The following is a 26,520-nucleotide window of genomic DNA, read 5'->3' as shown; positions in this document are numbered from 1 at the left end:
CCAGTGACCACTATCTTGATAATTCCATATGGCTGACAGGGTCTTGGTGCTCTGGCCGGGTGTCAGGCCTGAGCCTCTGAGGTGGGAGAGCCGAGTTCAGGACACTGGACCACCAGAGACCTCCGGGCCCCACATAATATCAATTGGCGAGAGCTCTCAGAGATCTCTGTCTCAATGCTAAGACCCAGCTCCGCTCAAAGACCAGCAAGCTCCAGTGCTGGACACCCCATGCCAAACAACTAGCAAGACAGGAACACAACTCCACCCATTATCAGAGATGCTGTCTAAAATCATACTAAGTTCACAGACACCCCACAACACACCACAGGACTCAGTCCTGCCCACCAGAAAGAAAAGATCCAGCCTCATCCACCAGAATACAGGCACCAATCCCCTCCACCAGGAAGCCTACACAACCACTGAACCGACCTTACCCACTGGGAGCAGACACCAAAAACAACGGGAACTATGAACCTGCAGCCTGCTAAAAGGAGACCCCAAACACAGTAAGTAAAGCAAAATGAGAAGACACAGAAATGTGCAGCAGATGAAGGAGAAAGGTAAAAACCCACCAGACCAAACAAATGAAGAGGAAATAGGCAGTCTACCTGAAAAAGAATTCAGAGTAATGATAGTAAAGATGATCCAAAATCTTGGAAATAGAGTGGATAAAATACAAGAAATGTTTAACAAGGACCTAGAAGAACTAAAGAGCAAATAAACAATGATTAACAACACAATAAATGAAATTAAATATTCTCTAGAAGGAATCAATAGCAGAATAAGTGAGACAGAAGAACGGATAAGTGACCTGGAAGATAGAATAGTGGAAATAACTGCCACAGAGCAGAATAAAGAAAAAAGAATGAAAAGAATGGAGGACAGGCTCAGAGACCTCTGGGGCAACATTAAACGCACCAGCATTTGAATTATAGGGGTTCCAGAAAAAGAAGTAGATGCTACCAGAAAACTACTAGAGCTAATCAATAAATTTGGTAAAGTAGCAGGATACAAAATCAATGCACAGAAATCTCTGGCATTCCTATACACTAATGATGGAAAATCTGAAAGAGAAATTAAGGAAAGACTCCCATTTACCATTGCAACAAAAAGAATAAAATACCTAGGAATAAACCTACCTAAGGAGACAAAAGACCTGTATGCAGAAAACTATAAGACACTGATGAAAGAAATTAAAGATGATACAAACAGATGGAGAGATATACCATGTTCTTGGATTGGAAGAATCAACATTGTGAAAATGACTCTACTACCCAAAGCAATCTACAGATTCAATTCAATCCCTATCAAACTACCAATGGCATTTTTCACAGAACTAGAACAAAAAATTTCACAATTTGTATGGAAACACAAAAGACCCCGAATAGCCAATGCAATCTTGAGAAAGAAAAATGGAGATGGAGGAATCAGACTCCCTGACTTCAGACTGTACTACAAAGCTACAGTAATCAAGACAGTATGGTACTGGCACAAAACCAAAAATATAGGTCAATGGAACAGGATAGAAAGCCCAGAGATGTACCCACAGGGAGAGGGAAGTATAAGCTGGGACAAAGTAAGAGAGTACCATTGGCATATATACACTCCCAAATGTAAAATAGATAGCTAGTGGGAAGCAGCTGCATACCACAGGGGTATCAGCTCAGTGCTTTGTGACCATCTAGAGGGGTGGGATAGGGAGGGTGGGAGGGAGACACAAGAGGGAGGGGTTATGGGGATATATGTATATGTATAGCTGATTCACTTTGTTATACAGCAGAAACTAACACAACAATGTAAAGCAATTATACTCCAATCAAGATGTTAAAAAAGAAAGTAAATGTCATTAAAAAAATTTTTTAAACATGAGGTGATTGTTCTATAATAAAAAAGACAAAAGAGGCATAAAAACTACTTGTGATACATACATTTTGGATGCTGGATTGAGAAAAAACTGCTATCAAAAATATTTGGATGAATTACATGAGTTTGATTTAGGGACTCTATATGAGAGGGCATTGTTGGATTACTGTAACTTTTTTCGGGTTTGGTGATGCTGTTGTGGACGTGTAGGGGAATGTCTTCATTTCAGGAGATGCATGTTGAAGAATTTAGGGATGAAATGAAATTTAGTGCTTCTCTTTAATAAACTGGGTGGTTAAAATGCCCAGATAGAGGGATTTTTCTATTGTACAATACCACAAATTCAGCTGCCTGGAATGAGCACAGCCAATTACCACAGAGTTTGCCAAGCAAAGATTAAGTCTGGAACAATGACTTGTAGATGTGATGGGGCTAAATTAGGGATGAAGTCTGATGGTGCTTGTGCTGCCACCTGCACCCTGGGCAGAAGACACTAACCAATCAAACCTACTCTCCCCTTGAAAGAGGGCGAGGCCACAGTTTCTTCAACACAGTCCTCTGGGCAGCCACCACCATTTAGCCAGGGTTGGTGTACACACAAGTTGAAGTGTGTTTGCGTCCCCAGTCCTTGATATATTTATTTAAAATTTGTTTCATTTTGCACTGATTTCTTAGAGTGCATTTTAATAAAGAGCTACATATTCATAGTAATAAATGGATTTAAGAGTGGAAACTTTTAAAAAAATATCACCTTTTAGTTACTCTCGCCAAGTAAAAGTAGGCCAAATTACCTGGTCCCTGTTTCATAAGCCAACAAGGTAACAACTACTATGTGGTCATAAGGCCCAGAAAGAACCAGCTAGCCCCTTGGGAGTTTGAGTTTTACAGATACTGTCTTGTTTGTTAATGGCAAACATTTGTCATATAATGATAATCCCAGCCTCTTAATGGCTTTCTTCCATTTAGTCTTTCTAAAGACGGTGGGGGGAAAGGCCCCTCGTTCATTGTAATACAAACATTAGTAGTCATTGTATCGTTGTCCAGAATATTACTTTAAAATATTTGTTCTGGTTTTCTTTTTAAGATTCCCAGAAAAATAAAGTTTCAGAACAGGAATCCTCAGATACACTTAGTCTTCCAAAATCGGAGAACTTTGTGAATACCAAGGAGTCTGCTAGCCAGAAACAAACTGAAAATTTAACAGCATCTATCAAAGGTATGGCAGTCATTTGCTTTATCTCATTGTTTCTCAACACTGAACATCATTTCTTTTTGGAGTATGGGAGATGGCCCTGGGGACTGAGGGCATGGTTGGCGGTTACAGAAAAAATTCTAGAGGGTCATGGATCCTGAACCTATGGGACTTTGTAAGGCTTATTAGCACATCAAAGTATCTCAAAAAATATTTTGAGAATGACTACAAGTTCTACATTGAAGGGAAGAGATGACAAAATTTATTTTAAGATTTGTTATTTTATTTCTTCATTTTATTTTATTTTGATTCATTTATTATTTTATTTTATCCCTCATGGTTCTAAGAGCTTCTGTGATTTACTGAAACTCAGGAACCTGGTAGCTTTGTTTGAGCAGCCAGTGATTTGGTAGTTGGACTTAGATTTACCTATTACTTCCTTGTTATGCAGGTGCTAGAAGAGAAACGTCAGATGTAGTCTCTGTCTTGCACAGCACATCGACTTATTGGGGTAGCAGAAACTGAAGTGTGGAATACTACAGAATAATATAGTTCCCGTGGAGTCACATGACACTGATTTCACAGCAGTTAATTCAACCAAATATGGGTGGTAAAAAAAGAAAGAAAGAAAAACAGAGTAATTGAAATTGTGTAGATACATTTGCACCCCTTGATTCCTGTGGGCATGTTCCATATTGAAAGTGAGCTGGGAATCTGCTGATGGGTCTCAGTTACCTCTTATAGAGGGAGCATCTTGCCACATTTATGGGTGAATTAGGGATTTACCTTATACAAGCTTTTTGCCTTCCTGATTTAATCTTCTCTCTCTTATAAGGTTTATTCATTTAGGGGGTGATTTACTCACTGCCAGGCATTGTTCTAGGCATGGAAATACAGCAATTAAGAAGCCAAAGACATATGCAGCTGAACATGCTATGGGCAAACCTAGACAATAAATAAGTAAACACATCAAATTCAGATTATAATAAATGGTGTCACATAATGTAACAGTATAATGTATGGAGAGTGTCTCGGGGAGAGAGACAGCACTCCATTAGGGGGTTTGAAGGCCCCTCTGTGAAGGGACATTTGAGCTGAGACAAGAAGGACAAGAAGGAGGCAGCCATTCAAAGACTCAGGGGAAGGAATATTCCAGGTAGTGGGAACAGCAAATATGGAGGCGCTGAGGAGAGAAGAAACAGAAAATAAGGCATGGAGCTGGAAGAAAATGGGCATCAGAACAAGTAGAAGGTGAGGTCAGAGAGAGGGACAGCAGTGAGATCCCATGATGCTGCATAGGGAACTTTGAGTTGTATTCTAAGTGGAGTTGTAGTCAAACACCACTGGAAGGTTTTGAGCAGCAGGGTCGTTACCTTACTAATTTATATTTGAAATAGATCCCTCTGGTAGACGTGTGGCCAATAGCTCATGGCGAGGGAAAGGAGAAGTGGGGAAGGTGGAAGCAGGGAGGAAGCAACAGAAGATACGTGTGAGTGTGGACAGAGACCTGGACTAAGGAGCTCGAGGTGGAGATGGTGAGAAGCAAATTAATTGGAAATATATCCTGGAGGTAGAGACAACAGGGCTTGCTGGTCGATTGGACATGAGGGTGAGAACTAAGAGGAGTCAAGGGTGATTCCTAAGTTAACTGATGTGACCAGTTGTGAGGCTGAGAATTGGTAGTTGTAACAGGTTTCCAGATGGTGCTGATGGTGCTGATACAGGGCCATGCTTTGAGAACCAACCTAAGGCAAACTCTAGAATGTAAAAATCAGGCAGAGGAGGAGCCAGTTAAGGCAGCTAAGAAGAAAAAGCCAGCAAGGTAGATGAAAAATAGGAGTGTGAAAATGACTGAGTGTTTCGAGTATATTAAGTGCTCCTCAAAAGTCGAGTAAGATAAAGAATCACCATGTAATTGGGCAATAGTGATCACTGGTGATCTAGACAAGAGCAGTTCCAGGGCACGGGGGAGACCAAAGCCAACTGAAGCTGCTTATGTATAGAATGGCTAAAGAGGAATCAGCAGCAGGAATACATAGATGTAACCAAGAGTCTTGCGGAAAAGAATAAAGTAGTGGGACGGCAGCTGGAGGGAGATGTGTGACCAAGTGAGAGGTTTTTTAAAAATTAGACATACTAGAGCATGTTGATTTGCAAATGATGATAATTCTGTAGGAAGAAAGGACTTACGATGCAGGAGAAGGGAGCCTGATTGCAGGATAGCAAAGTGTTAAAGAAGGTGAGAGAACATGACATTTGGGGCAGACCCTGAGTGGCAGATTTGACCTCAGATGTGAGCAGGTCACCTCATCCACAGTGACAGGAGAAAGGAGAAAGAATACAGATACATGGTATTGGGGAGATGAGTGAGTGTGATGGCAAAGGAGTGGATATAATGATAAGAATATAAAATCCATTCCAGAGAAACAGGAAAGCAAAACAAGAAAGGGTGACTGATTGTTTAAAGTGACAGTGTCCATTGATTAGAGGTCTCAAGAAGGTCAAATAATTGCTTGACAGATATGATAGAGTAATAAGCTAGAAGAATAGGAAGTAGTGATCTAGAGAGGGTAGCTTGAAACAGAGATTTGGAAAGTGGTAAAATTATTGGTGTTGCCAAGGGCAAAGATATGACCGTGGGAGTTTCTGAGATGGAGAAGAGGAAAAGATGAAGAAACAGGGCGATGGAAAAATCAGAGCAGACAGGGTGTTGGATGGGTCACCCAGGGTATGTCACCAAAAGCCATGAAGTGGAAGACCATCCAAGGTGTCAAGATCTGCAATGAATCAAGGGAATGATTGAGAAGGTCAGTAACTGACAACTACTTGGAGATGTCGTAGGTAAAACAGTACGATGGCATGAGATTCAAAGGAATGGGAGTGTTTGAAGGAGCAAAAAAATTGTTTTGAAACAAGAGGGACACCTACAGCACCCCTACATGCTGAAATACTTGAGCTAATAAGAGACAATAATGTGATTCCACTATAAGTGGTAAATTAAATTTTGATATAAACAAAGTTTAAAGAAGTTCAGAGTAGGAAGAGATTAACACAAGCAGTGAGGAAAACTTTATGGGAGAGGTGGTCTTAAAGAATAAATACAATTGCTTAGATTTTAAAGTTTAAGATTGGATCACCTGAGACAACCCTCATTTCGCTTGAGGAAACTGAAACCTAGAGAAAGTCAAGCAACATCTAAAATCATACAGCAAATTTGGGACTGTGCCAGGGCCAGAAAATGAGTTTTTGACTGAATTCTCTATAGTTTACTACACTACCCTCCAGATGTAGGGAAGAGAAGAGTATTTTATACAAAAAAAAAAAGAATGTGTTCAAAAGCCTGAGTAGAAATGAACTGGAAGCCATTGTAAGTAGATCAGAGTATTCTTATTTGGTACTAGTACAAGAAATGTTTGGGAAATAAAAGAGAATCAGAGGAGATTTGGATTTGGTGAAATAAAACTGAACTTGTCAGCATTCGCTATGATAGCACTGCATAAATCCTATAGTGGCTAACAACCAGTTTTGGGGGCTGTGAGCTGACTGTGCAGCCTGCAGGCAGCACGTGCTGCAGTCAGCACCAGGCCCCTGAGATCTGTCTCTTCCCAGCCCCACATTCAACAACACCACGCTGAGAGCATGAGTCAGCCACCGTGAGAAATCAGCAAATGCCACACACTTGCAAAGTGTACCAACCAGGTCAGTTTTTCTCCGGGGAGGCAGTTGTTAAGCTTTTTTTTAGCACACCCGCGGCCGCAGGCAGAGCTCAGGTGTACTCTGCTCCCGTGATGAAGGAGCCCCACCCTCTGTGGCTGGCTGTCCTCAAGACACAGGGTTGGAGCTCAGGAGAAGTGCATCAGGACCATCAAGAGAGGTGGATTGTGGGCTGCCGCTCTCAGCCTCTGCTCAGAACTGGCGCAGCCGTTTCCACGTACATTTATGAGTCAGAGCAAGTCCTAAAGGCTGAGCTCAGAGTCAACGGGGCAGAGAAATACGCTCCATCTACAGGGAAGCCATGCTCAGAGATGAAGTACATAAAGCTGTGCTCTGAGAGGAGGCAAAAAACCAAAACCAAAACATTATTGTGCATAAATACCACAGTCGACCTCAGCATAGAAACAGGGAACCATTACTTGTTCTTCAGTTGTGTCGGATTCAGCCGTAATTTCAGATGATTCCACTAGTTGGACTATCCCAGTTGTTTAAAGATTATTTAATTTACTTCTAGCTGCATTGGGTCTTAGTTGCAGCACGCACGATCTTTCCTTGTAGCACACGAGCTCTTCGTTGTGGTGCCCGGGCTTCTCTCTAGTTGTGGCATGCAGCTTTTCTCTCTCTGGTTGTGGTGTGGAGGCTCCAGGGCACGTGGGCTCTGTAGTTGTGGCACGCAGGTTCCTGAGCGCGTGGCCTCTCTAGTTGAGGCTCGCGAGCTCAGTAGTTGAGGCGGGCGGGCTTAGTTGCCCCATGGCACGTGGGATCTTAGTTCCTTGACCAGGTATTGAACCCGCTTCCCCTGCATTGTAAGGTGGATTCTTTATCACTGGACCACCAGGGAAATCCCCCAGTTGTTAAGTATTAAAATACTTCTGTATCAGCTGGTGACCAGCTGCTGTTCCAAGCCCCTCAAGTACTCCCTCCTCCTCCCCCCATCCCTAGGGAAGCCCTGGGTAGGCTTCAGTGGATAATAATCCATCTATTATGAGAGGCAGTATGGTATACAGCAGAGCTAAGGCTCTACCTGACTCCTTATACAATAGCTTATGACTTATATAATTATATAATGACATATATATAATATGACTTATATAATAACTTATGTAAGGCTCTACCTGACTTCTCATATAATAACTATGTTACAGTGGGCATGCTCTTTAACCCCTCTATATATTCCTGTTTCCTCTTCTGTAAAGGGGGTATAATGGTATATACGTTATAGGGTTGTGAGGATTAAATTAGTATATGTACAATGCTTACAGCAGTGCCTGGCACATGAGAAACTCCATATCAGTATTTACTATTAATAATAATAGTATGAGAGATTATTTGATACCCATTAGACTGGTAAAATGCATTCATATAAGACAGTAATATGCATATGCTAAGAATACAAGCAAAAAGACACATCAAGCCATTAGAATGGTTGCCTATGTAGGCAGTAGTGACCAAAGAGAATAAATACATTAGAACACTGATCACTGAGCTCCTTCCCCAGAGATTCTGATTCTGTTCTGGTCTGAAATACAGCTTATCTGGTATGTGGCTAGGGAATCTCTATTTTACCAGAGTCAGCCCAGGGGATTATGAAGCACAGGTGAATTTGGGACACACTGGGTAGTTGTCTAGGAAAAACTCACTACTCATATCGAACACTTCTGTGACCAGATATGCATGTTTTTTTCTCACACCAAGCAATTCTGCAACACCAGCTGAGTGTCCTACAATTCAATTCTGACACTAACCAGAGTTAGCACAGACGCTACAGGTTAAGGGCTCAGACTCACAAGGCTGCCCACCACCCACTTCAGATGCCAGCCACAGGTACAGGTTGTCACTTGTGCTTCTGACCAAGCTATAAATTGTGGCTCTGATGACCTCCTTTTATGGTTCCATAATTTACTAGAACAGTTCACAGAACTCATATATTATTATATAATAGGCGACGTGATAAATGGCAGAGATGAGTAGCCAGAGGAAGAGGTACACAGGGCAAGGTCTGGAAGGGTTTAGCATGGTAGCTTCTGTCCCTGTGGTGTTGTGGTCCACCACCCTCCCGACCTGTGGATGTGCTTACCAACTCGGAAGCTCTCCAAACTCTGTGCTGTAGGGACTTTTGTGGAGACTTCATCATGTAGGCATGATTAACTCCATCTCCATGTCCCCTCTCCTTCCCAGAAGATGGGGGGGTGGGGCTGAAAGTTCCAAGCTTCTAATCATGGCTTGGTTTTCCTGATGACCTGCCCCCATCCTGAAGCTATCCAGGAGCCCACCAAGAGTCACTTCATTCAGGTCAAAAGACACACCTATCACCCAGGAATTTCCAAGGGATTTAGGAGCTCTGTGTCAGGAATCAGGGTCAAAGACCAAATATTTAAAGATACTCCTAACACTCTTATCACTTAGGAAATCACAAGGGATTTAGGAGTGCCATGCCAGGAACCAGAGGCAGAGATGAATATACATTTTCTATTATCTTACACTACCAGGAGTGTGATCCTTGTGGAATCTGACACACCTGGGTATACGTCCCACCTTGCCACTTTTCAGTTTCCAGGACAAGTTTTTTTAACTTCAGTTTCCTCATCTGTAGAAAAGAGATACTACTGTTATATTAGTCAGAACTCTTCAATTTGAGAACTGAAACTCAAACCCATTGAACAACAACAAAAAAGCCAGTGGGTGGGGTGGTGTTTATTGATGCTCAAAAGCAAACCACAGAAAAGTGGCTATGGTGCTAGCCCAGGGATGACAGGATGCAGGCACTCAAGCTTTTCAGGGGAGTGTTTGCGTCTGATTGTCTGTCTCTCTGGGCATCCTCCCTGCCTCTGTGTTGTCACATCCTTACTTGTCCCTGTTTCAGGGGTCCCCAACCCTCTGTTAGGAACCGGGCCGCACAGCAGGAGGTGAGCGGCGGGCAAGCGAGTGAAGCTTCATCTGCCGCTCCCCATCGCTCGCATTACCGCCTGACCATCCCCCCACCCCCGCCACCGCCGTCCATGGAAAAATTCTCTTTCACAAAACCGGTCCCTGGTGCCAAAGAATTAGGGACTGCTGCCTTGTTTGGTTTTATCCTCTCCTACAAAGGACAGGCTATGTCCATGTGGCAGGGACATGATCAGAGAGGTCCAAGCTTCTGATTCTTCCAGACCCATAACCCAATGGACAAGATGGGATCATCCTGGTCAGCTTCAGGAAATATCCAGGTGAAGGGCCTGTGTTGGCTTTGCATAGGTCGTGCACCATCCTGATGCCTGGGGCCAGGGGTGTTGTGGCACTAGAAGTATGTGTGCTGGGAGTGGGTGTGGAGGTGGGCAATGGGGAGAATGCTCAGCATACAAAGATTACAATTACCATTACCTTCAGCTCAGAGGACTTTATGAGAACTAAGTGAGATGCTATATGTAAAAACATGCATGTGGTGCTTGCCTGCAGACAGTGGACACTCAAATATTGGTTCCCTTCCCTTTCCTCTCTTGATGACTTAAATTCAAGAAAGGATGTTTAAATATGCTGATCTAAAACACAATTCTTATTAAACCCCCTGGATATTTGGAAAAATACATAAAATTGCAGCTGTGTAGATTATCTACTTTTGCTCCCTCCTTCACCAAATTTAGTGATCTGGGGATTTGATTCCTTGGCTTAATTTATCTATGATTACTACACCACTTTTTCAAACTATAAATTTACTAGTTGAAACAAAGAAATTCTTAAAGATTTTTTTTCCTCATTAGTTTTAAGAAATCTTTGAGAGTAACATTTTATTGAACTGTGCCTTGTTGATTTACAGGCAAGTCACTCAATTTCTTAGCATCTGATTTTTCTCATTTATTGAAAAAAGGTGATGCTAATAGCATCTGCTCTGCCCATCTCATAGGATTGTTGTGAAGACTAATTTTAGGTAAAATCTCTTTGTAAAATGCAAAGATAGAACACTAGAATTAATAAAAGCCTTTATTCCTGTAAATAAGCTCTTTAAGAAGGAAAGAAGAAAATTTCCCAAGTTGGTTCTATGTTCTTCTATGCTCTGGTATGATCTTGAATGTCTTTGGAAGCAACATCCACGTGGTGTAATTTCAGTGTTCTCTCTAACAGAACCAGAATCGTGTGTGCCTCTGAAAATTCCAACCCAGTCACTGCTGCAGGATGTGGCAGGACAAGCAAGAAAAGAGAAAGTGAGGCTACCTCACTATTTGCTGAGTTCCAAGCCCAAGTCTCAACCTCTCAAAAAGGTAAAACAGACATGGGAAGAAATTTCCCAGAGCCAGTTAGCATTTTATATATTCCTGGTTGATTGAGGCTATTGATTTCCAGCCACTGTGTACTACTGTTTAATATAAGAACCATCTCAACGTGAATCCCTTCAGGTCACACAGAGATAAACCAGGGCAGTGCTTTGCTGGAGCCAGCTTATATACACTCATGAGAGAAAATTTATGAGCCAGTGTTAAATCATCATTAGCTTGCAGTCAGCCACGCTGGGAGTTCTTATGCCATAGAAATCGGCAAATGCTACTGATAAAGGCTCTTTTCTGAGAGCCAGTTTACCAGCACACTGTTGGCTGAGGGGATCATTGGGCACCCTTCTCATGACTCTTAGGATAAAATCCAGATGACCTAGCATGACTCCAAGGCATGGCTCCATTTGCTTCTCTACCCTCACCTTGTCTCAAACTCACTACACTTCACCCATTGTGGACTTCTCTTAGTTCTTTAAAAGCACCAAGCTCCTTCCTCAGAGCCTCTAAGATTAAGATTCCATCTCAGTTCTGTTGTAAAGGTTTCCTTGAGCTCACCAATCAAGGTTTGGTAGTTATCCTTTAGAAATTTCATGGCACACTGTGTTCATTACCATCAGAGAAGGTATTGCAATGTATATAAATGACATGTGATAGAAGTGCTTCTCAAACTTTAATGTGCATGTGAGTTATTTGGGGACTTTGTTAAAATATAGATTCCGACTTATTGGCTCTGGTGTGGGGCCCGAGATTCTGCAGTTTTAACAGGCTCCCAGGTGAGGTCAGGAAATAACAGCATAGGGCAATAGCTCTCAAAGCATGATTACCTGACGGGAAGCATTGGCAACACCTGAGACCTTTTCATAAATTCAGATTCATGGGCCCCATCCCAGATGTACTGATGGAGAAACTCTGGGGTTGGAGTCAGCAATTTGTGTCTTAAGGAGTCCTCAGTAGACTGTGCTCCTCTCCAGAGCAGGTTTTCTTTATCTTTGTAGACACTTCCCCTCCCCACCTACCTACTCTCTACTCCACCCCATCCCAGACTTACTAATGGAGAAACTCTGGGAGTGGAGTCAGCAGGTGGTGTCTTAACCAGTCCTCCAGGTGATTCTGATGGGAGCTAAAGTTTGATCATCACTGGCACAGAAGAAAGAGTACACACTTTAGAATCAGGCAAACTTGAGTTTCAAACTTTGCCACGTAACACTTGAGCAAGTTACCTGTCTTTCAGTTCTCTGAACTTGAGCTTCTTTATCCTTAAAACAAAGCCTAAAATACTTCCTTACAGTGCTGTGGTAAGGATTACATAGACCATAAATGTTCATTTCCTCTCCCAACCAAGCAGTTATTTTTTTCTGGTAACGGAGGCTTTTCTTTTCTTTCTTTTTTTTTTTTTTTTTTGCGGTACGCGGGCCCTCACTGTTGTGGCCTCTCCTGTTGCGGAGCACAGACTCCGGACGCTTAGGCTCAGCGGCCATGGCTCACGGGCCCAGCGGCTCCACGGCATGTGGGATCTTCCCGGACCGGGGCACGAACCCATGTCCCCTGCATCGGCAGGTAGACTCTCAACCACTGTGCCACCAGGGAAGCCCCTCACTGTGGTTTTGATTGGCATTTACCTGCTGATTAGTTACTGCTGAGCATCTTTTCATGTGTCTGTTGGCTGTCTTCTTTGAAAAAAGTCTATTGAGGTCCTCTGGCCAGTTTTTAATTGGGTTGTTTGGCTTTTTGATGTTGCGTTGTTTGAGTTTTTTGTATGTTTTTATGCTAAGCATCTGTTCATGTTGTCTGTTGGCCATCTTTATTTCTTTGATAAAAATCTTACTCAGGTCCTCTGACCATTTTTTAATTGGGTTGTTTGGTTTTTTGATGTTAAGCTGTTTGAGTTTTTTGTATATTTTGGCTATTAACCCCTTATGAGATATATTGTTTGCAAATATCTTTTCCCATTCAGTAGTCTGCCTTTTCATTTTGTTGATAGTTTCCTTCATGGTGCAAAAAGTTTTTTAGCTTGATGTAGTCTCATTTGTTTATTTTTGCTTTTGTTTCCCTTGTGTGAGGAAACAGATCCAAAAAAGTTACTAAGATTGATGGCAAAGAGCATACTGCTTATGTTTTATTCTAGTTTTATGGTTTCAGGTCTTACATTTAAGTTTTGAATACATTTTGAGTATTTTTGTATATGGTGTGAGAAAGTAGCCCAGTTTGATTATTTTGCATGGAGCTGTCCTGTTTTCCCAACAACATTTATTGAAAAGGCTATCTTTTCCCCATTGTAATTCTTGCCTCCTTTGTCATAGATTGACTAACCATAAAAGCATGAGTTTATTTCTGAGCTCTCTATTCTGTTCCATTGATCTATGTGTCTCTTTTTATGCCAGTACCATACTGTTTTGATTACCATAGCTCTGTAGTGTAGTTTGAAATCAGAAAGCATAATACCTCCAGCTCTGTTCTTTCTCAAAATTGCTTTTGTGTTTCCATACAAATTTTAGAATTAAATCATCTAGTTATATTTGATCTGGTTCTGTGAAAATTGCCTTTGGTATTTTGATTGGGATTGCATCAAATCTGTAGATTGCCTTGGATAGTATGGTCATTTTAACAATATTCTTTCAATCCATGAATACGGTATATCTTTCCATTTATTTGTGTCATCTTCAATTTCTTTCATCAGTGTCTTATAGTTTTCAGAGTACAAGTCTTTTACCTCTTTGTTTACATTTATTCCTAGGTATTTTATTCTTTTTGATGCAATTGTAAATGGGATTTTTTACTTAATTTCTCTTTCTGATAGTTCATTATTAGTGTATAAAAATGCAACAGATACAGATATCTGTATATTAATTTTATAACATTCAACTTCACTGAATTAAGTTATCAGTCCTAATAGTGTGTGAATTTTTTCTAGATTCTACCAGTAACATTTTATTATACTTGCTTTATCACATATCTATCCTTATATCTATCCATTAATCCATCTTGTTTTGGGTGCACGTCAAAGTAAATTGCAGAGATTACTACATTTATCCCTAAATATTCTAACATACATATCACTAAGTAGAGTTCAATATTTGTTTATATTTTTCCTTTGATCTATAATATACATACATACAATAAAATGCACAAATTTTAAGCATGTATTTGCTGAGTTTTGATAAATGCATATACTCATGTAACTCAAATTCTTATTAAGATATGGATCATTACCAAGTTCTAATAGTCTTTTGGTAACATCTTTAGGATTCTTTATATATAGTATCATGTCGTCTGCAAATAGTGACAGTTTAACTGCTTCCATTTCAATGTGGAGTCCTTTTATTTTGTTTTCTTGTCTGATTGCTGTGGCTAAAACTTCCAGTACTATGTTGAATCAAAGTGGCAAGAGTGGGCATCCTTTTCTTGTTCCTGATCTTAGAGGAAATGCTTTCAGCTTTTTATCATTGAGTATGATGTTAACTGTGGGCTTGTTATACATGGCCTTTATTATGTTGAGGCATGCTCCCTCTATACTCACTCTGTTAAGATTTTTTATCATAAACGTAGATGTTGAATTTTGCCAAAAGCTTTTTTGCATCTTTTGAGATGACCATATAATTTGATATACCACTTGATCATGATGTTTGAGTGTTTTAATGTATGTCTGAATATAGTTTCCCAATACTTTATTGAAGATTTTTGTATCTATGTTTATCAATGATAATGATATATAATTTTCTTTTTGTGGTATCTTTGTCTGGTTTTGGCATCAGATTTATGACAGCCTCATAGAATGAGTTCAGAAGCATTCCTTCCTCTTCAATTTTTTGGAATAGTTTGAGAATGGTAGGTGCTACCTCTTCTTTAAATGTGTGGTAGAATTCACCTGTGAAGCCATCTGGTCCTGGACTTTTGTTGGAATTTTTTAAATTACTGATTAAGTTTCATTACTGGTAATCAATCTGTTCATATTTTTTATTTCTTCTTAATTCAGTTTTAGGAGATTATGTTTTTAGAAATTTATCCATTTCTTCTAGGTTGTCCATTTTATTGGCATATAATTGTAGTAATCTCTCATGGTCCTTTTTATTTCTGTGGTGTTGATTGTAACTTCTCTTTCATTTCTGATTTTATTTATTTGGGCGCTCTCTCTCTCTCTTTTCTTGATGAGTCTGGCTAAAGGCTTGTTTTGTTTATCTTTTCAAAGAAATAGCTCTTAGTTTCATTGGTCTTTGTATTGGTTTTTTGGTCTATATTTCACTTATTTCCATTCTCATCTTTATTATTTCTTTCCTTCTCCTAACTTTGGGTTTTGTTTATTCTTCTCTTTCTAGTTCCTTTAGATGTAAGGTTAGGTTGTTTATTTGAGATTTTTCTTATTTCCTGACTTAAGCTTGTATCGCTATAAACTTCCCTCTTAGAACGTCTTTTGCTGTGTCCCATAGGTTTGGATCATTGTGTGGTTGTTATCTGTCTTTAGGTATTTTTTCCTGTTTGATTTCTGCAGTGATCCATTGATTGTTTAGTAACATGTTGTTTAGCCTCTACATGTTTGTGTTTTCTGCAGTTTTTTCCTGGTAGTTGATTTCTAATCTCATAGTGTTGTGGTTGGAAAAGATGCTTGATATGATTTCAGTCTTCTCAATTTCATTAAGACTTGTTTTGTGGCCTACTATATGATCTATCCTGGAGAATGTTCCATGTACACTTGAAAAGAATGTGTATTCTACTGTTCAGGGATAAAATGTTCTGTATGTATCTATTAAGTCCATCCACTATAACTTGTCATATAGGCCAGTATTTCCTTATTGATTTTCTGTCTGGATGATCTGTCCGTTGATGTAAGTGGTATTAAAGTTGCTTACTATTATTATATATTATTATGTAACTGTGAATTTCTCCCTTTATGTCTGTTAATATTTGTTTATATATTTAGGTGCTCCTATGTTGTGTTCATATGTATTTACAATTGTTACATCTTCTTGTTGGATTGATCCCTTCATCATTATATAATGTCCTTCTGTGTCTCTTGTTACAGTCTTTGTTTTAATATCTACTTTTTCTGATATAAGTATTGCTACCTGGGCTTTCTTTTTGTTTTCAGTTACATGTAATGCCTTTTCCCATCCCTTCACTTTCAGTCTGTGTGTGTCTTTAGATATGAAGTGAGTCTCTTGTAAGCATCATATATATGGGTCTTGATTTTTATCCATTAAGCCACTCCCTGTCTTTTGATTGGAGCATTTAGACCATTTACATTAAAGTAATTATTGATAGGTATGTACTTATAGACCTTTTGTTAGTTGTTTTCATGTTGTTTTTGTAATTCTTTTTTGTTCCTTCTTCTTTTAGACTCTTCCCTTGTGATTTGATTACTATCTTTAGTGTTATGTTTGGATTCCTTTCTCTTTTTTGTGTGTGTATCTATTACAGGTTTTTGGTTTGTGGCTATCATGAGGTTCATATATAACAATATATAATCATATATACGATTATTTTAAGTTGATAATGTCCTAAGTTTGAATAAATTCTAACAACTCTTCATCTTCCCCCCACACACACACATTTAATGTTTTTGATGTCATATTTTACATCTTTTTGTTTTGAATATCCCTTAACTACTCATTGTGGATATATATAATCTTATGCATTTGTCCATTGACCTTCTGTCCTGCTGGCTTTATAAGTGGTTGATCTACTACCTTTACTGTATGTTTGCCTTTATCAGTGAAATTTTTCCTTGCATAATTTTTGTATGTCTAGTTGTGGCCTTTTCTTTTCTGCTTAGAGAAGTCCCTTTAGCATTTCTTGTAAAGCCAGTTTAGTGGCATTGAACTCTTAGCTTTTGCTTGTCTGTAAAACTGTTTATCTCTCTTTCAAACATGAATGGTAACCTTAACAGGTAGAATATTCTTGGTTTTATGTTTTTCCCTTTCATCACTTTGAATATATCATGCCACTCCCTTCTAGTCTGCACAATTTCTGCTGAAAAGTCAGCTGATGGTCTTATGGTATTCCCTTGTACATAACTAGTTGCTATTCTCTTGCTTCTTTAAAATTCTCTCTTTATCTTTAATTTTTCCATTTTAATTGCCATTTTAATTTCATTTAATGTGTCATGGTGTGGACCTTTTTGAGTTAATCCTTTTTGGGACTCTCTGTGCTTCCTGGACCTGAATGTCTGTTTTCTTTCCCAGGTTAGGGAAGTTTTCAGCTATTATTTCTTCAAGTAAGTTCTCTGCCCCTTTCTCTCTCCATCTGGGTCCCCTATTTGCAGATGTTAGTATGCTTGATATTGTCCCAGAGGTCTCTTAAACTGTCTTCATTTTTTTTAATTGTTTTTTCTTTTTTCTGTTCAGCTTAGGTGATTTTTTACTACTGTCTGATCCATTCCTCTGATCCACTGCTGATCAATTCCTCTGTATCATCTAATCTGCTGTTGATTCCTTCTAGTGCAGTTTTTATTTCAGTTATTGTATTCTTCAGCTCTGTTTGGTTTTTCATTTTTCTAACTTTTTGTTGAAACTTTCACCATATTCATTCATTTTTCTCCTGAGTTCAGTGAGCATCTTTATGATAATTATCTTGACTCTTTACTGGCCGGATTGCTTACCTCCACTTTGTTTAGTTCTTTTTCTGAGGTTATGTGTTGTTCCTTTGTTTGGAACATATTCTTCTGTCTCCTCATTTTTCCCAATTCTCTGTGTTTATTTCTAATGTTGGTTACATTGCCCAATCTTGGAGAAGTAGCCTCATGTAGAAGATGTCCCATGGGCCCAGCAGCATGCTCCCCTCTGGTCACCAGAGCTGTGTAGTCAAGGGATTCCCTTATGTGGGCTGCAGGTGCCTTTCTGTTGTGGTAGGGCCTACTACTGTGGGCATGCTGGGGGCAAAGCTGGCTTTGACTTGGTTGGCTGCAAGGCCTTGCCTTGTGCAGTGGCTGTAGGCTGGCTGGAGGGCAGGGTAAGCTTCTTACATGCTTTGCTGCATGGTCTAGTCAGGGGATGTGTGGAGTCAGAGTCTTTTTATTATCTTGGGAATGCAAAATAGAACCATTTTATTATGCTTTATTGCTTTTTTTTCTCAATGCAAGGTGCAAGATTCTGTTGGAGGAAGAGTGAAAACGTCCTCTGTTGCATCTGCTGCCATTAATAATGTAAATTCATCCCCCTTTGGATTCCATCTTCTCCCACCCTCAGTGACGTTTGGAGTCCTCGAAGAAGGACACACCTATGCAACCACTGTAAAGCTCAAGAATGTTGGAGTGGACTTCTGCAGGTGAGGCCAAGGCTCCAAGTGTATGCTCAGATCACCTTCCCCTACTCTGTGACTTTTCTTTGGTTGCCTACATCAGTGAATGTTTATTGAACTGAATTGTAATTACACCCGAACTCTTGAATCTTAACATCATTCATTCAATCATTTACTCATTAATTCATCCACTCATTCATTATTCAACAAATTAGTACTTACCAAGCCTCAACTATAGAGTAGGTATTTCTTTGCCTTTCCATTAATTTTTATCCATACTTTGGTTAGAAGCACCTCAAGATCTGATCTGTACTAGCAAAAAATGAAAGGGATGTTGTACAAGTGTTACAATAACTAATACACAAAACAATAACTAATTCACAAAACTTGAAAGTCTATTTCTCAAACCTACCACCAACTATAATACCAGCTAACATTGGTTGGCACTTTGTGATCTAAACATGATTTTAATTACATTAATTCTGCATAATTGAGGCAAAATGGAAAAATAATTAACCCTTAATCATCAGGGTCATTTTGACACTGATGATGTGACTTGGAATTATAAACAAGTACCTTAACTCACAGCCTGTACTCCGAATAGAAAATATACTGTATCTGGCATTAAGTGACAAGAAAGTCACCTTATCCCTTCATTTTCAGATCAAAACCAATAGAATTTTAGAGTGTGTAGAACCTTAGAGACTATTATATAAAGGAACAAACTGAGTAACTTGTTTTAAGGTCTTGTAGGCTGCAGCAAGGGTAGATCTCAGATCTCCTGAGTACCAGCTCATTGGAGCACCTTGCTTTATCAACACAGCTGTGGTCACTGCTTCTTGTGGGAGATCAGTCCTTCCCACTGGGTCAATATACCATGTATCTATGCCAAGACAACTCCCAATCACAAAATCTCCTCTATACTATTTTGAATTAAGCTTCAGGATTATGTCGAGTTTTTTCCCCCATAAAAATGGGATACATGTTTATTTCAAGTGCAGAGTTATTCTCAGGGTCAGTAGCAAGTTTGAGAATGTTTGTGATTCTAAATTCAGGATTGGAAGTCAGATGGAGCAAAGCTACAGGAGCATCTGATTGAAAAGATCACTGTCCCATTTTAATTGAGGTGAATTCTCAACTTCAGGAATCACATTTACTTCCTCACAAACAACCTGATGAGGGACCCAAGCCGCCAGATCAGACATTATTGTTTATTTAGGTTGTTGCCACAAAGTGGGTAGGGAGAAATGGAGAGTCAACCTCAAACGAATTAAAACCACCCATGCAGACCCTGTGTGTCCAGTACAGAATTTTAGTTTTATAGATTTCAGTCCTCAGCTTTTTCAACTCAGCCACCACAGGGCAGACAGCAAAGTGGCTGGTAGAGGAAATGGAGTAGATGGAGGTAGGCTTCCCTTGGCATTTTAATTTACTCCAGGTCTTTAACCTTCGGGCAGAACCCACAAACCACAGGAAGGGGAAGAGATCAATAGGTACCATGTGTGAGCACCGGGCTTTTCAAGTTCACCAACATTTTCTGAGCCTTTTCTGTTTCTCTTCTCCCCAAACTTGCAAACCCCATACCATGGCAGAGAAAGACTGGCTCCCACGCTCTGCTGCTTTCCAAAGGAGCCTTTATTCTTCAGCTTAATGACCTGGCAGTCAGTATACGTGTTCACGCAGGCAGCTACACTGCAGTGCACGCGCCTGCCAAACCTTCGCCACCTTCTGCCCAGACCCGAGCTGCTCGTCAGCATCCGATAACAAAGGGTTGAAACTCAGGTTGGAGTCAGTTTGACGCCAATGAAAACTGTTGGAAAGGCAGTTGTGAAACAGGCCCCAGATTCTTTTTCCAACTGGATATTGGGTTGTTTTTCTACTATTCTGGACCCCTTGCTCCTGTGTAGGGAATATTAACACCTTTCTGGTTTTATTACTTCCCAGTTCATTCGTGCTCATGTTTTTCATTATGGCATCAATTTATTCCCATCTTTTTTCCTGGTAGGTTTAGGGTGAAGCAGCCCCCGCCCAGCACGGGACTGAAAGTGACTTACAAACCTGGGCCTGTAAGTCCTATGTGCTATCTGTTGTGTGTGTCCATGTGTGTGCGTACAGATATGTATATGTTTCCAGTCAAGTGATTTTTAAGTCGTTCTACCTGTTTCAGTTTAAACCATGTTTAAGTCTACTTTTTCTAGTATCATAAACAAAAGATTCCTGGTATTGGTTCAACATCTGGCTTGATGTCACTTACTTCATGTAACAACCATGAGCAGATCTGTGTGTAAATAGAGTTAAACTTCCAGCTATGGAACCATTTCTGAAGTTCACTTCACTTGTCCCAATACTGCAGTTCTATACTGTTGTCTGAAAATACCTTTTAAAACATTAAATACGATTTAACATGCACTTGGTAAACTGATTACCTAAAGATATCCTGTGACAAATCCTTCTGCAAAGTGAAAAATCACTTGAAAAACAAATCTTTCATTGTTTACATTTTATGTAAATCTGGTTTGTTCTCTTGGTATTTGTCAGAGAATATTATTTAATAACATATTAAGAAATAGTAGTATACTTAAAGTCACCATCTGTCTCATTTCTCCAAAAATCTCTGAAAATACAAATTTTAATATGTCAATCTGTTCTGATTTTATTTGATACATTCCCCCAAATAAGGTGTTTAGTATAAAATGTGTATACTGCCACTTACTTCACATTAGCATTTCAGAAGTGTAGTATGTTATAAACAAAAGGTTGTCTCAAAAGCTAACAAAAATCACACTTTCAATCTTAACTTTTATTTCTTGGTCAGTATATCATCTTGCTGCTTTAACACGCCTTTCATTTCAGTCAACAAGCTCTGAGTTCCTCCCATATGCCAGTGATAGTGCCAGGGTACAGGGGATGTTAAAGATGAGTGAGACACATAAGGAGCTGACAGAGCAGGACACATGGTGGGCACTCGAGAGATGTGTGATTGAGTGACAGATGATGCGAGGAAGCCACAGTTGTTATACGTTGACACAGAAGCATCGGTCGGCTATAGTGCAAAGTTGGCTTCTTGTCCTGGCTATGCTACCAAGCAGCTCAGTGATGTTTTTGGTTAACTAATCCTCTGCACCTTGCTTTCCTCGTCTATAAAAGGAGGAGCTTAGACTGATCACTTCTTAGCCCTCTTCCAGCTCCAGTATCTTATGATCTATATAAAATTGTAGTACGCAGGCTGCAATTTCCAAACAGAAATACATTTGGGGATTAGATCCACTAATTCATGAGTACCTCTCCAAGACCATGCGTCATTGTACTGTGTCAAAGTTTCAGAATCTTCACAACATAAAGCAAAAACACAGTTAAAGCAAAAGCTTTTCTCCCACTGTTCTGGGAAGTTAGCAAATCTTTTTCGTTTAAAGTAGGGATTAGCCAAAAACCAAACAAACGACTGCTGGACGAACCTTTATACGTACTAAAAACCCAGCTTGTATTCTTTGAAGCTCACTCTATACTGTTTGTTTTTTTTTTTTTCTTTTTGATAGTAGGTTTTGGCTCTGGCAAAGAATGTAACCTCTAGACTTCTCCATATCTAAATCTCACCACTGTTCATCTTGGTTCGTTGCCAACACTGAATGAATGTACTCCAAGCCTGGGTAAACCTGTGTGATAACAGTTCTCCAGCTGCCCTTGTGCAGAATGTCATCATTCCCCAGCCCTGCTCTGGTTGTTGGGCTTGGGGGGCTAAGGGCTTGGGTCTCAAAACAGAGCTGTTGGATACTCTCCAGTGTGCAGATAGATGCTCACAAGCACACTGTTGAAAAAAACTGAAACATTTTTCAATTCTATTATTTATAAAACTCTATTGAAGAAAAAAATTCCATTCGTACCTAACTGCTTTCCATGTGGTAGTTTCTTCTGATTTATTTTTTCCAGATAACTGTTCTCCAGTCTGCTTTTTAACCAACCTCCTAGAGAGGCAGCTTAGAAACATAAACAGCTCTTTCTTTCCTGGCTAGTGTTCTTTTCAAGGAGCAAGGCAAGAAGCCTATTCCTTGCTGTGTTTCTTCTTCTTTATATATCAGGTTTCTTTTTTGTTGGTACAAACCTCTTCCATGTAGCTTTCAGATCTAAGCAGTTTGGCATTTAAACTAATTCTGTCTCCCTCTACTGGCTTTGCCACGTTGCAGGTCCTACATTAGGAATACTATAAACCAAGGGGCAGGGCAGGGGAATTGTGGGATTCACCCAGTCTCTTAGATTAAATTTAAGATGAAACATATTTTTCTTAGATTAAATTTATCTTTATCTACAAGGATGACAATAAATAGAAACTTGCTACTGATATTCAAGAAATAGCACAGTTACAGACATCATGAAAGTTTGCCCTCCAGCATCCTGGCATTTAGTTTCCTTATGCTTTTTCCTAAATAGCACTTGATGTTCTCCTTCAGCAATTTTTCCTGGGTCCCGCTAACTCAATGGAATTCAACCTAACTAATCCATGAAGTAATTCTTCTAAATGCTAGAACAGCAATCATTCATTTGTGCCAAATTTATAGATGAGGAAACAAGATTAGAGAGTTTGAGTAACTTGCCCAAAGTCATGTTAAAAATCAAGATTTGAACTCATACATGTCTGATTCTAAAGCTACATTGTGTCTTATAGGTGGCTGCTGGTTTGCAGGCAGAACTGAAAGTGGAGTTATTTGCCATGCCTGTTGGAAAGGATGGTGCCAAGGGATCAGCACACATCTTTCACAATATAGAGATTATGACTGAGCATGATGTCCTGTTCTTACCTGTGGAAGCAAATATCCTTTAACATTCAATTTGAGTAGTCATATATAGTGCAAAAATTACATTTGAGCAAGAATACAAAAGTCAAAATGCTATTTTCTAATCCCCTCACATCTGCACTCTGTAGCTTCATTTATTCTATTTTTAAAATCAGAGTTAAATTTCTTAGGACAAAGACTTGTATCTTCATTCATCTTTGAAAGCATCTAGCAAAGTGCCTAACATAGTACATGTGACTGTAAGTTGGATAAATCTCAATATTATTGGCCGTCTATGGGGTATCAGACAATCAGAATTTTTTGAAAAAGCAAGTCTTTGTCATAAAAAAATAAAAACAACTTGTAATCTTGTTGGGGGATAGGATTCAACTTCTATATTATAGAAGTTGAATGGACATACACTGAATTACAATACATTCCTTCATACTGGTGTCTCTTGTAGATAGAATATACAGATATCGAGAACCTATTATATGCAAGGTATTGTATGAAATATTTTATCAAATATAAAAATGAAAATTGGACTCTATCCTAAAAGACTTACATAGTCTGGTAGCAGAAATAAAGTTTTCACACTTGATTCCTATATTGTACTCCAACAGCATGAATCATATACTACTTTGTGTTACAGTTATATCTATTTGATATTTGAGCTGGGTCTTATAGAATGCAAAAACCTTTGATGAAAGGAGACTTAAACTAGGAAGAATGAACAAAAGTGTAGCAATAGGAAGTCTCCAGGTGTTCAGGTGGGGAAGCAGGGAGTTCAATTTGTTGAGAGATTAGTGTATTAGTAATATAGTGGGAAAGTTGGTTGGAATCAAGTTATGGGAGATTTTGAATCCTTGGCTTGACTTTATTATATAAGCAACAGTGAATCATTGAAATTCTGATCCAATGGGTGATATAATCAGCATATCTTTATAAAAATGAATCCAGTGTTATTGTACAGGATATGCTGAAGGAGAAGAGTTACTGGATATGCAAAGAACCATTGGAAGGCTACATCAACAGGCCAAGTGTAAGGACAAGAACTGTAGTGTGGCAACTATAGTTGGGAAAGAGGGACGTGGATGAAAGACATTTGGCAGGGGGTACTGTAAAATCTAAGGTGGGACCCACTGAGAAAAGGAAGTAAGAGGACATGAGAGTTCACCTGCAAGGTTTGGGGCTCAGGTAATGAAACATGGAGACTCAGGAGTGGATCTCAATTGAGCAGTCAGAGCTGGAGATATAATAATTTTAAGTGTCAGCTACAGAGGTGATGATAGAAGGTATGCGGAAGGAGAAGAAATGTGGAGTCTGTTTAGGGAGCAGGAGAAAAAAGAGGCACCAGTGGAGACAGAACAAGCAATTAGCAAAACATGAAATAATCTCAAAGAATTTCAAGGGAACTATGGACACAGTTGACAGATGCTATAGAGATATCAAGGAGACTTCGGATTTAAATAGGACCACTAGATTTGGTTGGGACAAAAACCAAACTGCAGAACGTGAAGAATGGCTGGGTGTTAAGAAAACAGAAATATTGAGTATGGATACATTTTCAATTTATTATTAAAGGAAACAGCAAGAGTATATGGTACCTGAGAGAGTATCTCAGGGAGGCAACAGAGAAAAGGAGAGATTTTCAGTTTAGTGTGCTCGTGGGCTGGAAAGAGTGGATCAGAAGAGAAACATTAGAAATATGAATGAGAGGACTGAACCAGCAGTATCCAAAAGAGGGCAAGAGAATAATCAAGAACAGAGCTGAAGTGTTAGTCTTGGCAAGGGAGAGAACAAAGATGGCTAAGGATCCAGACATTCTCAGGTGAAAGAAATTTAGGGAAACTTGTGTCATATGACCTTGATTTCAATAGAAATAGAGTTGGATTCATTTGTTCATTCTTTCAAAGATCGTAAGTTTTTCTAATGTGCTAGGCATTGGGGATACAGCAATGAACAAGAGACACACATTTCTGCCTTTATGTAAGCTTACATTCCAGCGGGAGGACAGACAATAGACAAAATAAGTGAAACATAGACTACAATGGTGATAAGTACAAGGGAGAAAATGTAAAGTAGGAAAGGAAGTATAGGGAGTGTTAAGAATTGCAGTTTATAGCAGGGTGGTCACGAAAGACCTCACTGGGAACAATTTTCCCCACTCTGGGAATTAAATCAAGTCCTCTTACATCCTCTTCACACAAGTTATTAGATGCTGATCCAGACTAACTGAATCCCTGTGGCTGATCACAGCAATTAAATAATTTTGCATTTATGTTAATAAAGTTTCTATTTCCTTGCTTATAGAGACCATCTGTCAGGAACAGAAAGATGGGGAAAAGAGTTTTATTAAATCCTTACTCTACTTCCAGTGACAACAATGATAGTTCATAGTCCATTTCCCAAGGCCTCTCCCCCGCCCCTCCCCACCAAAAAACCATGAAATCTGGATGTTGATGTGGTCTGGGACCTGGTTATGGTGATTGATGGCACCTATAGAAAGGCCAGTCACCCTTAGCAGAAAACATACTCTAGGGTGAACAGAAGAAATTACAGGAGATCAATGGCCATCCTTCATCCCCTAAACCTGGTGTGTAGAATTTGCATTAGACAGAAAATACCTAAAATTGAGCTAAATGTGCTAGAGATTCTAAAATGTTATCTGAGTTTGCATACACAAATCATTTGTTCATGAAAGTAATAGTCCTTAAAGGGTATTTTACCAGTTTTAACAAGCAGCAATTATGATAAGAGACCAAACGATTTTCCCCAGGGAAAAGAAAATCCTATGGTCCAGAAGACTTCTACAGTTTCTTCCTCTGCACTTGGAGTCTTCATGTCCCGTAAAGTTTCTCATTAGGTGTCAGGTAAGTAACAAATTTGTAATTTGATTGTCATCCATTCAAACTTGAAGCCTTAGACCTTGCATTTGTTCCCATCTTCATACAGCCAGCAACCAATGAGCCACTTAGTCTGGTGGAATGAAAATATTTGTTTTTAATAACTACCCCTTCATAGTCATAAACTAATCCTCATACTATCTACAAGATAGATATTTCCCCCACTTTATAAATAAGGAAACTGAGGCTCAGAGAATCCTGAAGAAGTAAAAATCTAACCTACTTCAATGTGATTCTAAAGTTCACTCTTTCAAGTGCTATTTTTGATGTTGATTGGACTCTCCAAAAAGCAAGGGTACAAACACAAACAGCAGGATGCCCTTTTGGACTTGAGAATTTAGTTAGGCTAGTGGTTCTTAAATTTTTTGGACTCAAGACTCCTCATGTATTCTTAAAAATTATTGAGGATCCCAAAAACCTTTTGTTTATGTGGGTCATATTATCAATATTTACCAAATTAGAATTAAAACTTGGAAAAACTTATAATTTATTAAAAAAATAAACCCAGTATATTACCATAAATAAATTGTTAATGAAAAATAACTTTTCCAAACAAAAATTAATAAGAAGAGTATTACATTTTTGCAAATCTTTTCAGTGTT

The 26,520-nt window shown here is 39.3% G+C and overlaps 1 protein-coding gene across 1 annotated transcript in view; it reads left to right on the top strand.

Annotated features, from left to right (window-relative positions):
• Nucleotides 1-26,013, top strand: part of SPAG17 (sperm associated antigen 17) — a 221,319-nt gene extending 195,306 nt beyond the window's left edge. Inside the window, 6 exon segments of the mRNA XM_024764900.1 lie at nt 2,948-3,079; nt 10,868-11,004; nt 18,086-18,270; nt 20,249-20,309; nt 22,904-23,048; nt 25,742-26,013. Of these exon segments, the coding sequence (XP_024620668.1) occupies nt 2,948-3,079; nt 10,868-11,004; nt 18,086-18,270; nt 20,249-20,309; nt 22,904-23,048; nt 25,742-25,878 (797 nt within the window). The 3' untranslated portion in view covers nt 25,879-26,013.
• Nucleotides 26,014-26,520: the final 507 nt, after the last annotated feature.

Source organism: Neophocaena asiaeorientalis, unplaced genomic scaffold, assembly GCF_003031525.2.
Source record: "Neophocaena asiaeorientalis asiaeorientalis breed wild unplaced genomic scaffold, Neophocaena_asiaeorientalis_V1.1 scaffold62, whole genome shotgun sequence".
Taxonomy (NCBI): Eukaryota; Metazoa; Chordata; class Mammalia; order Artiodactyla; family Phocoenidae; genus Neophocaena; species Neophocaena asiaeorientalis.
This window is presented reverse-complemented; position numbering and strand designations above follow the sequence as displayed.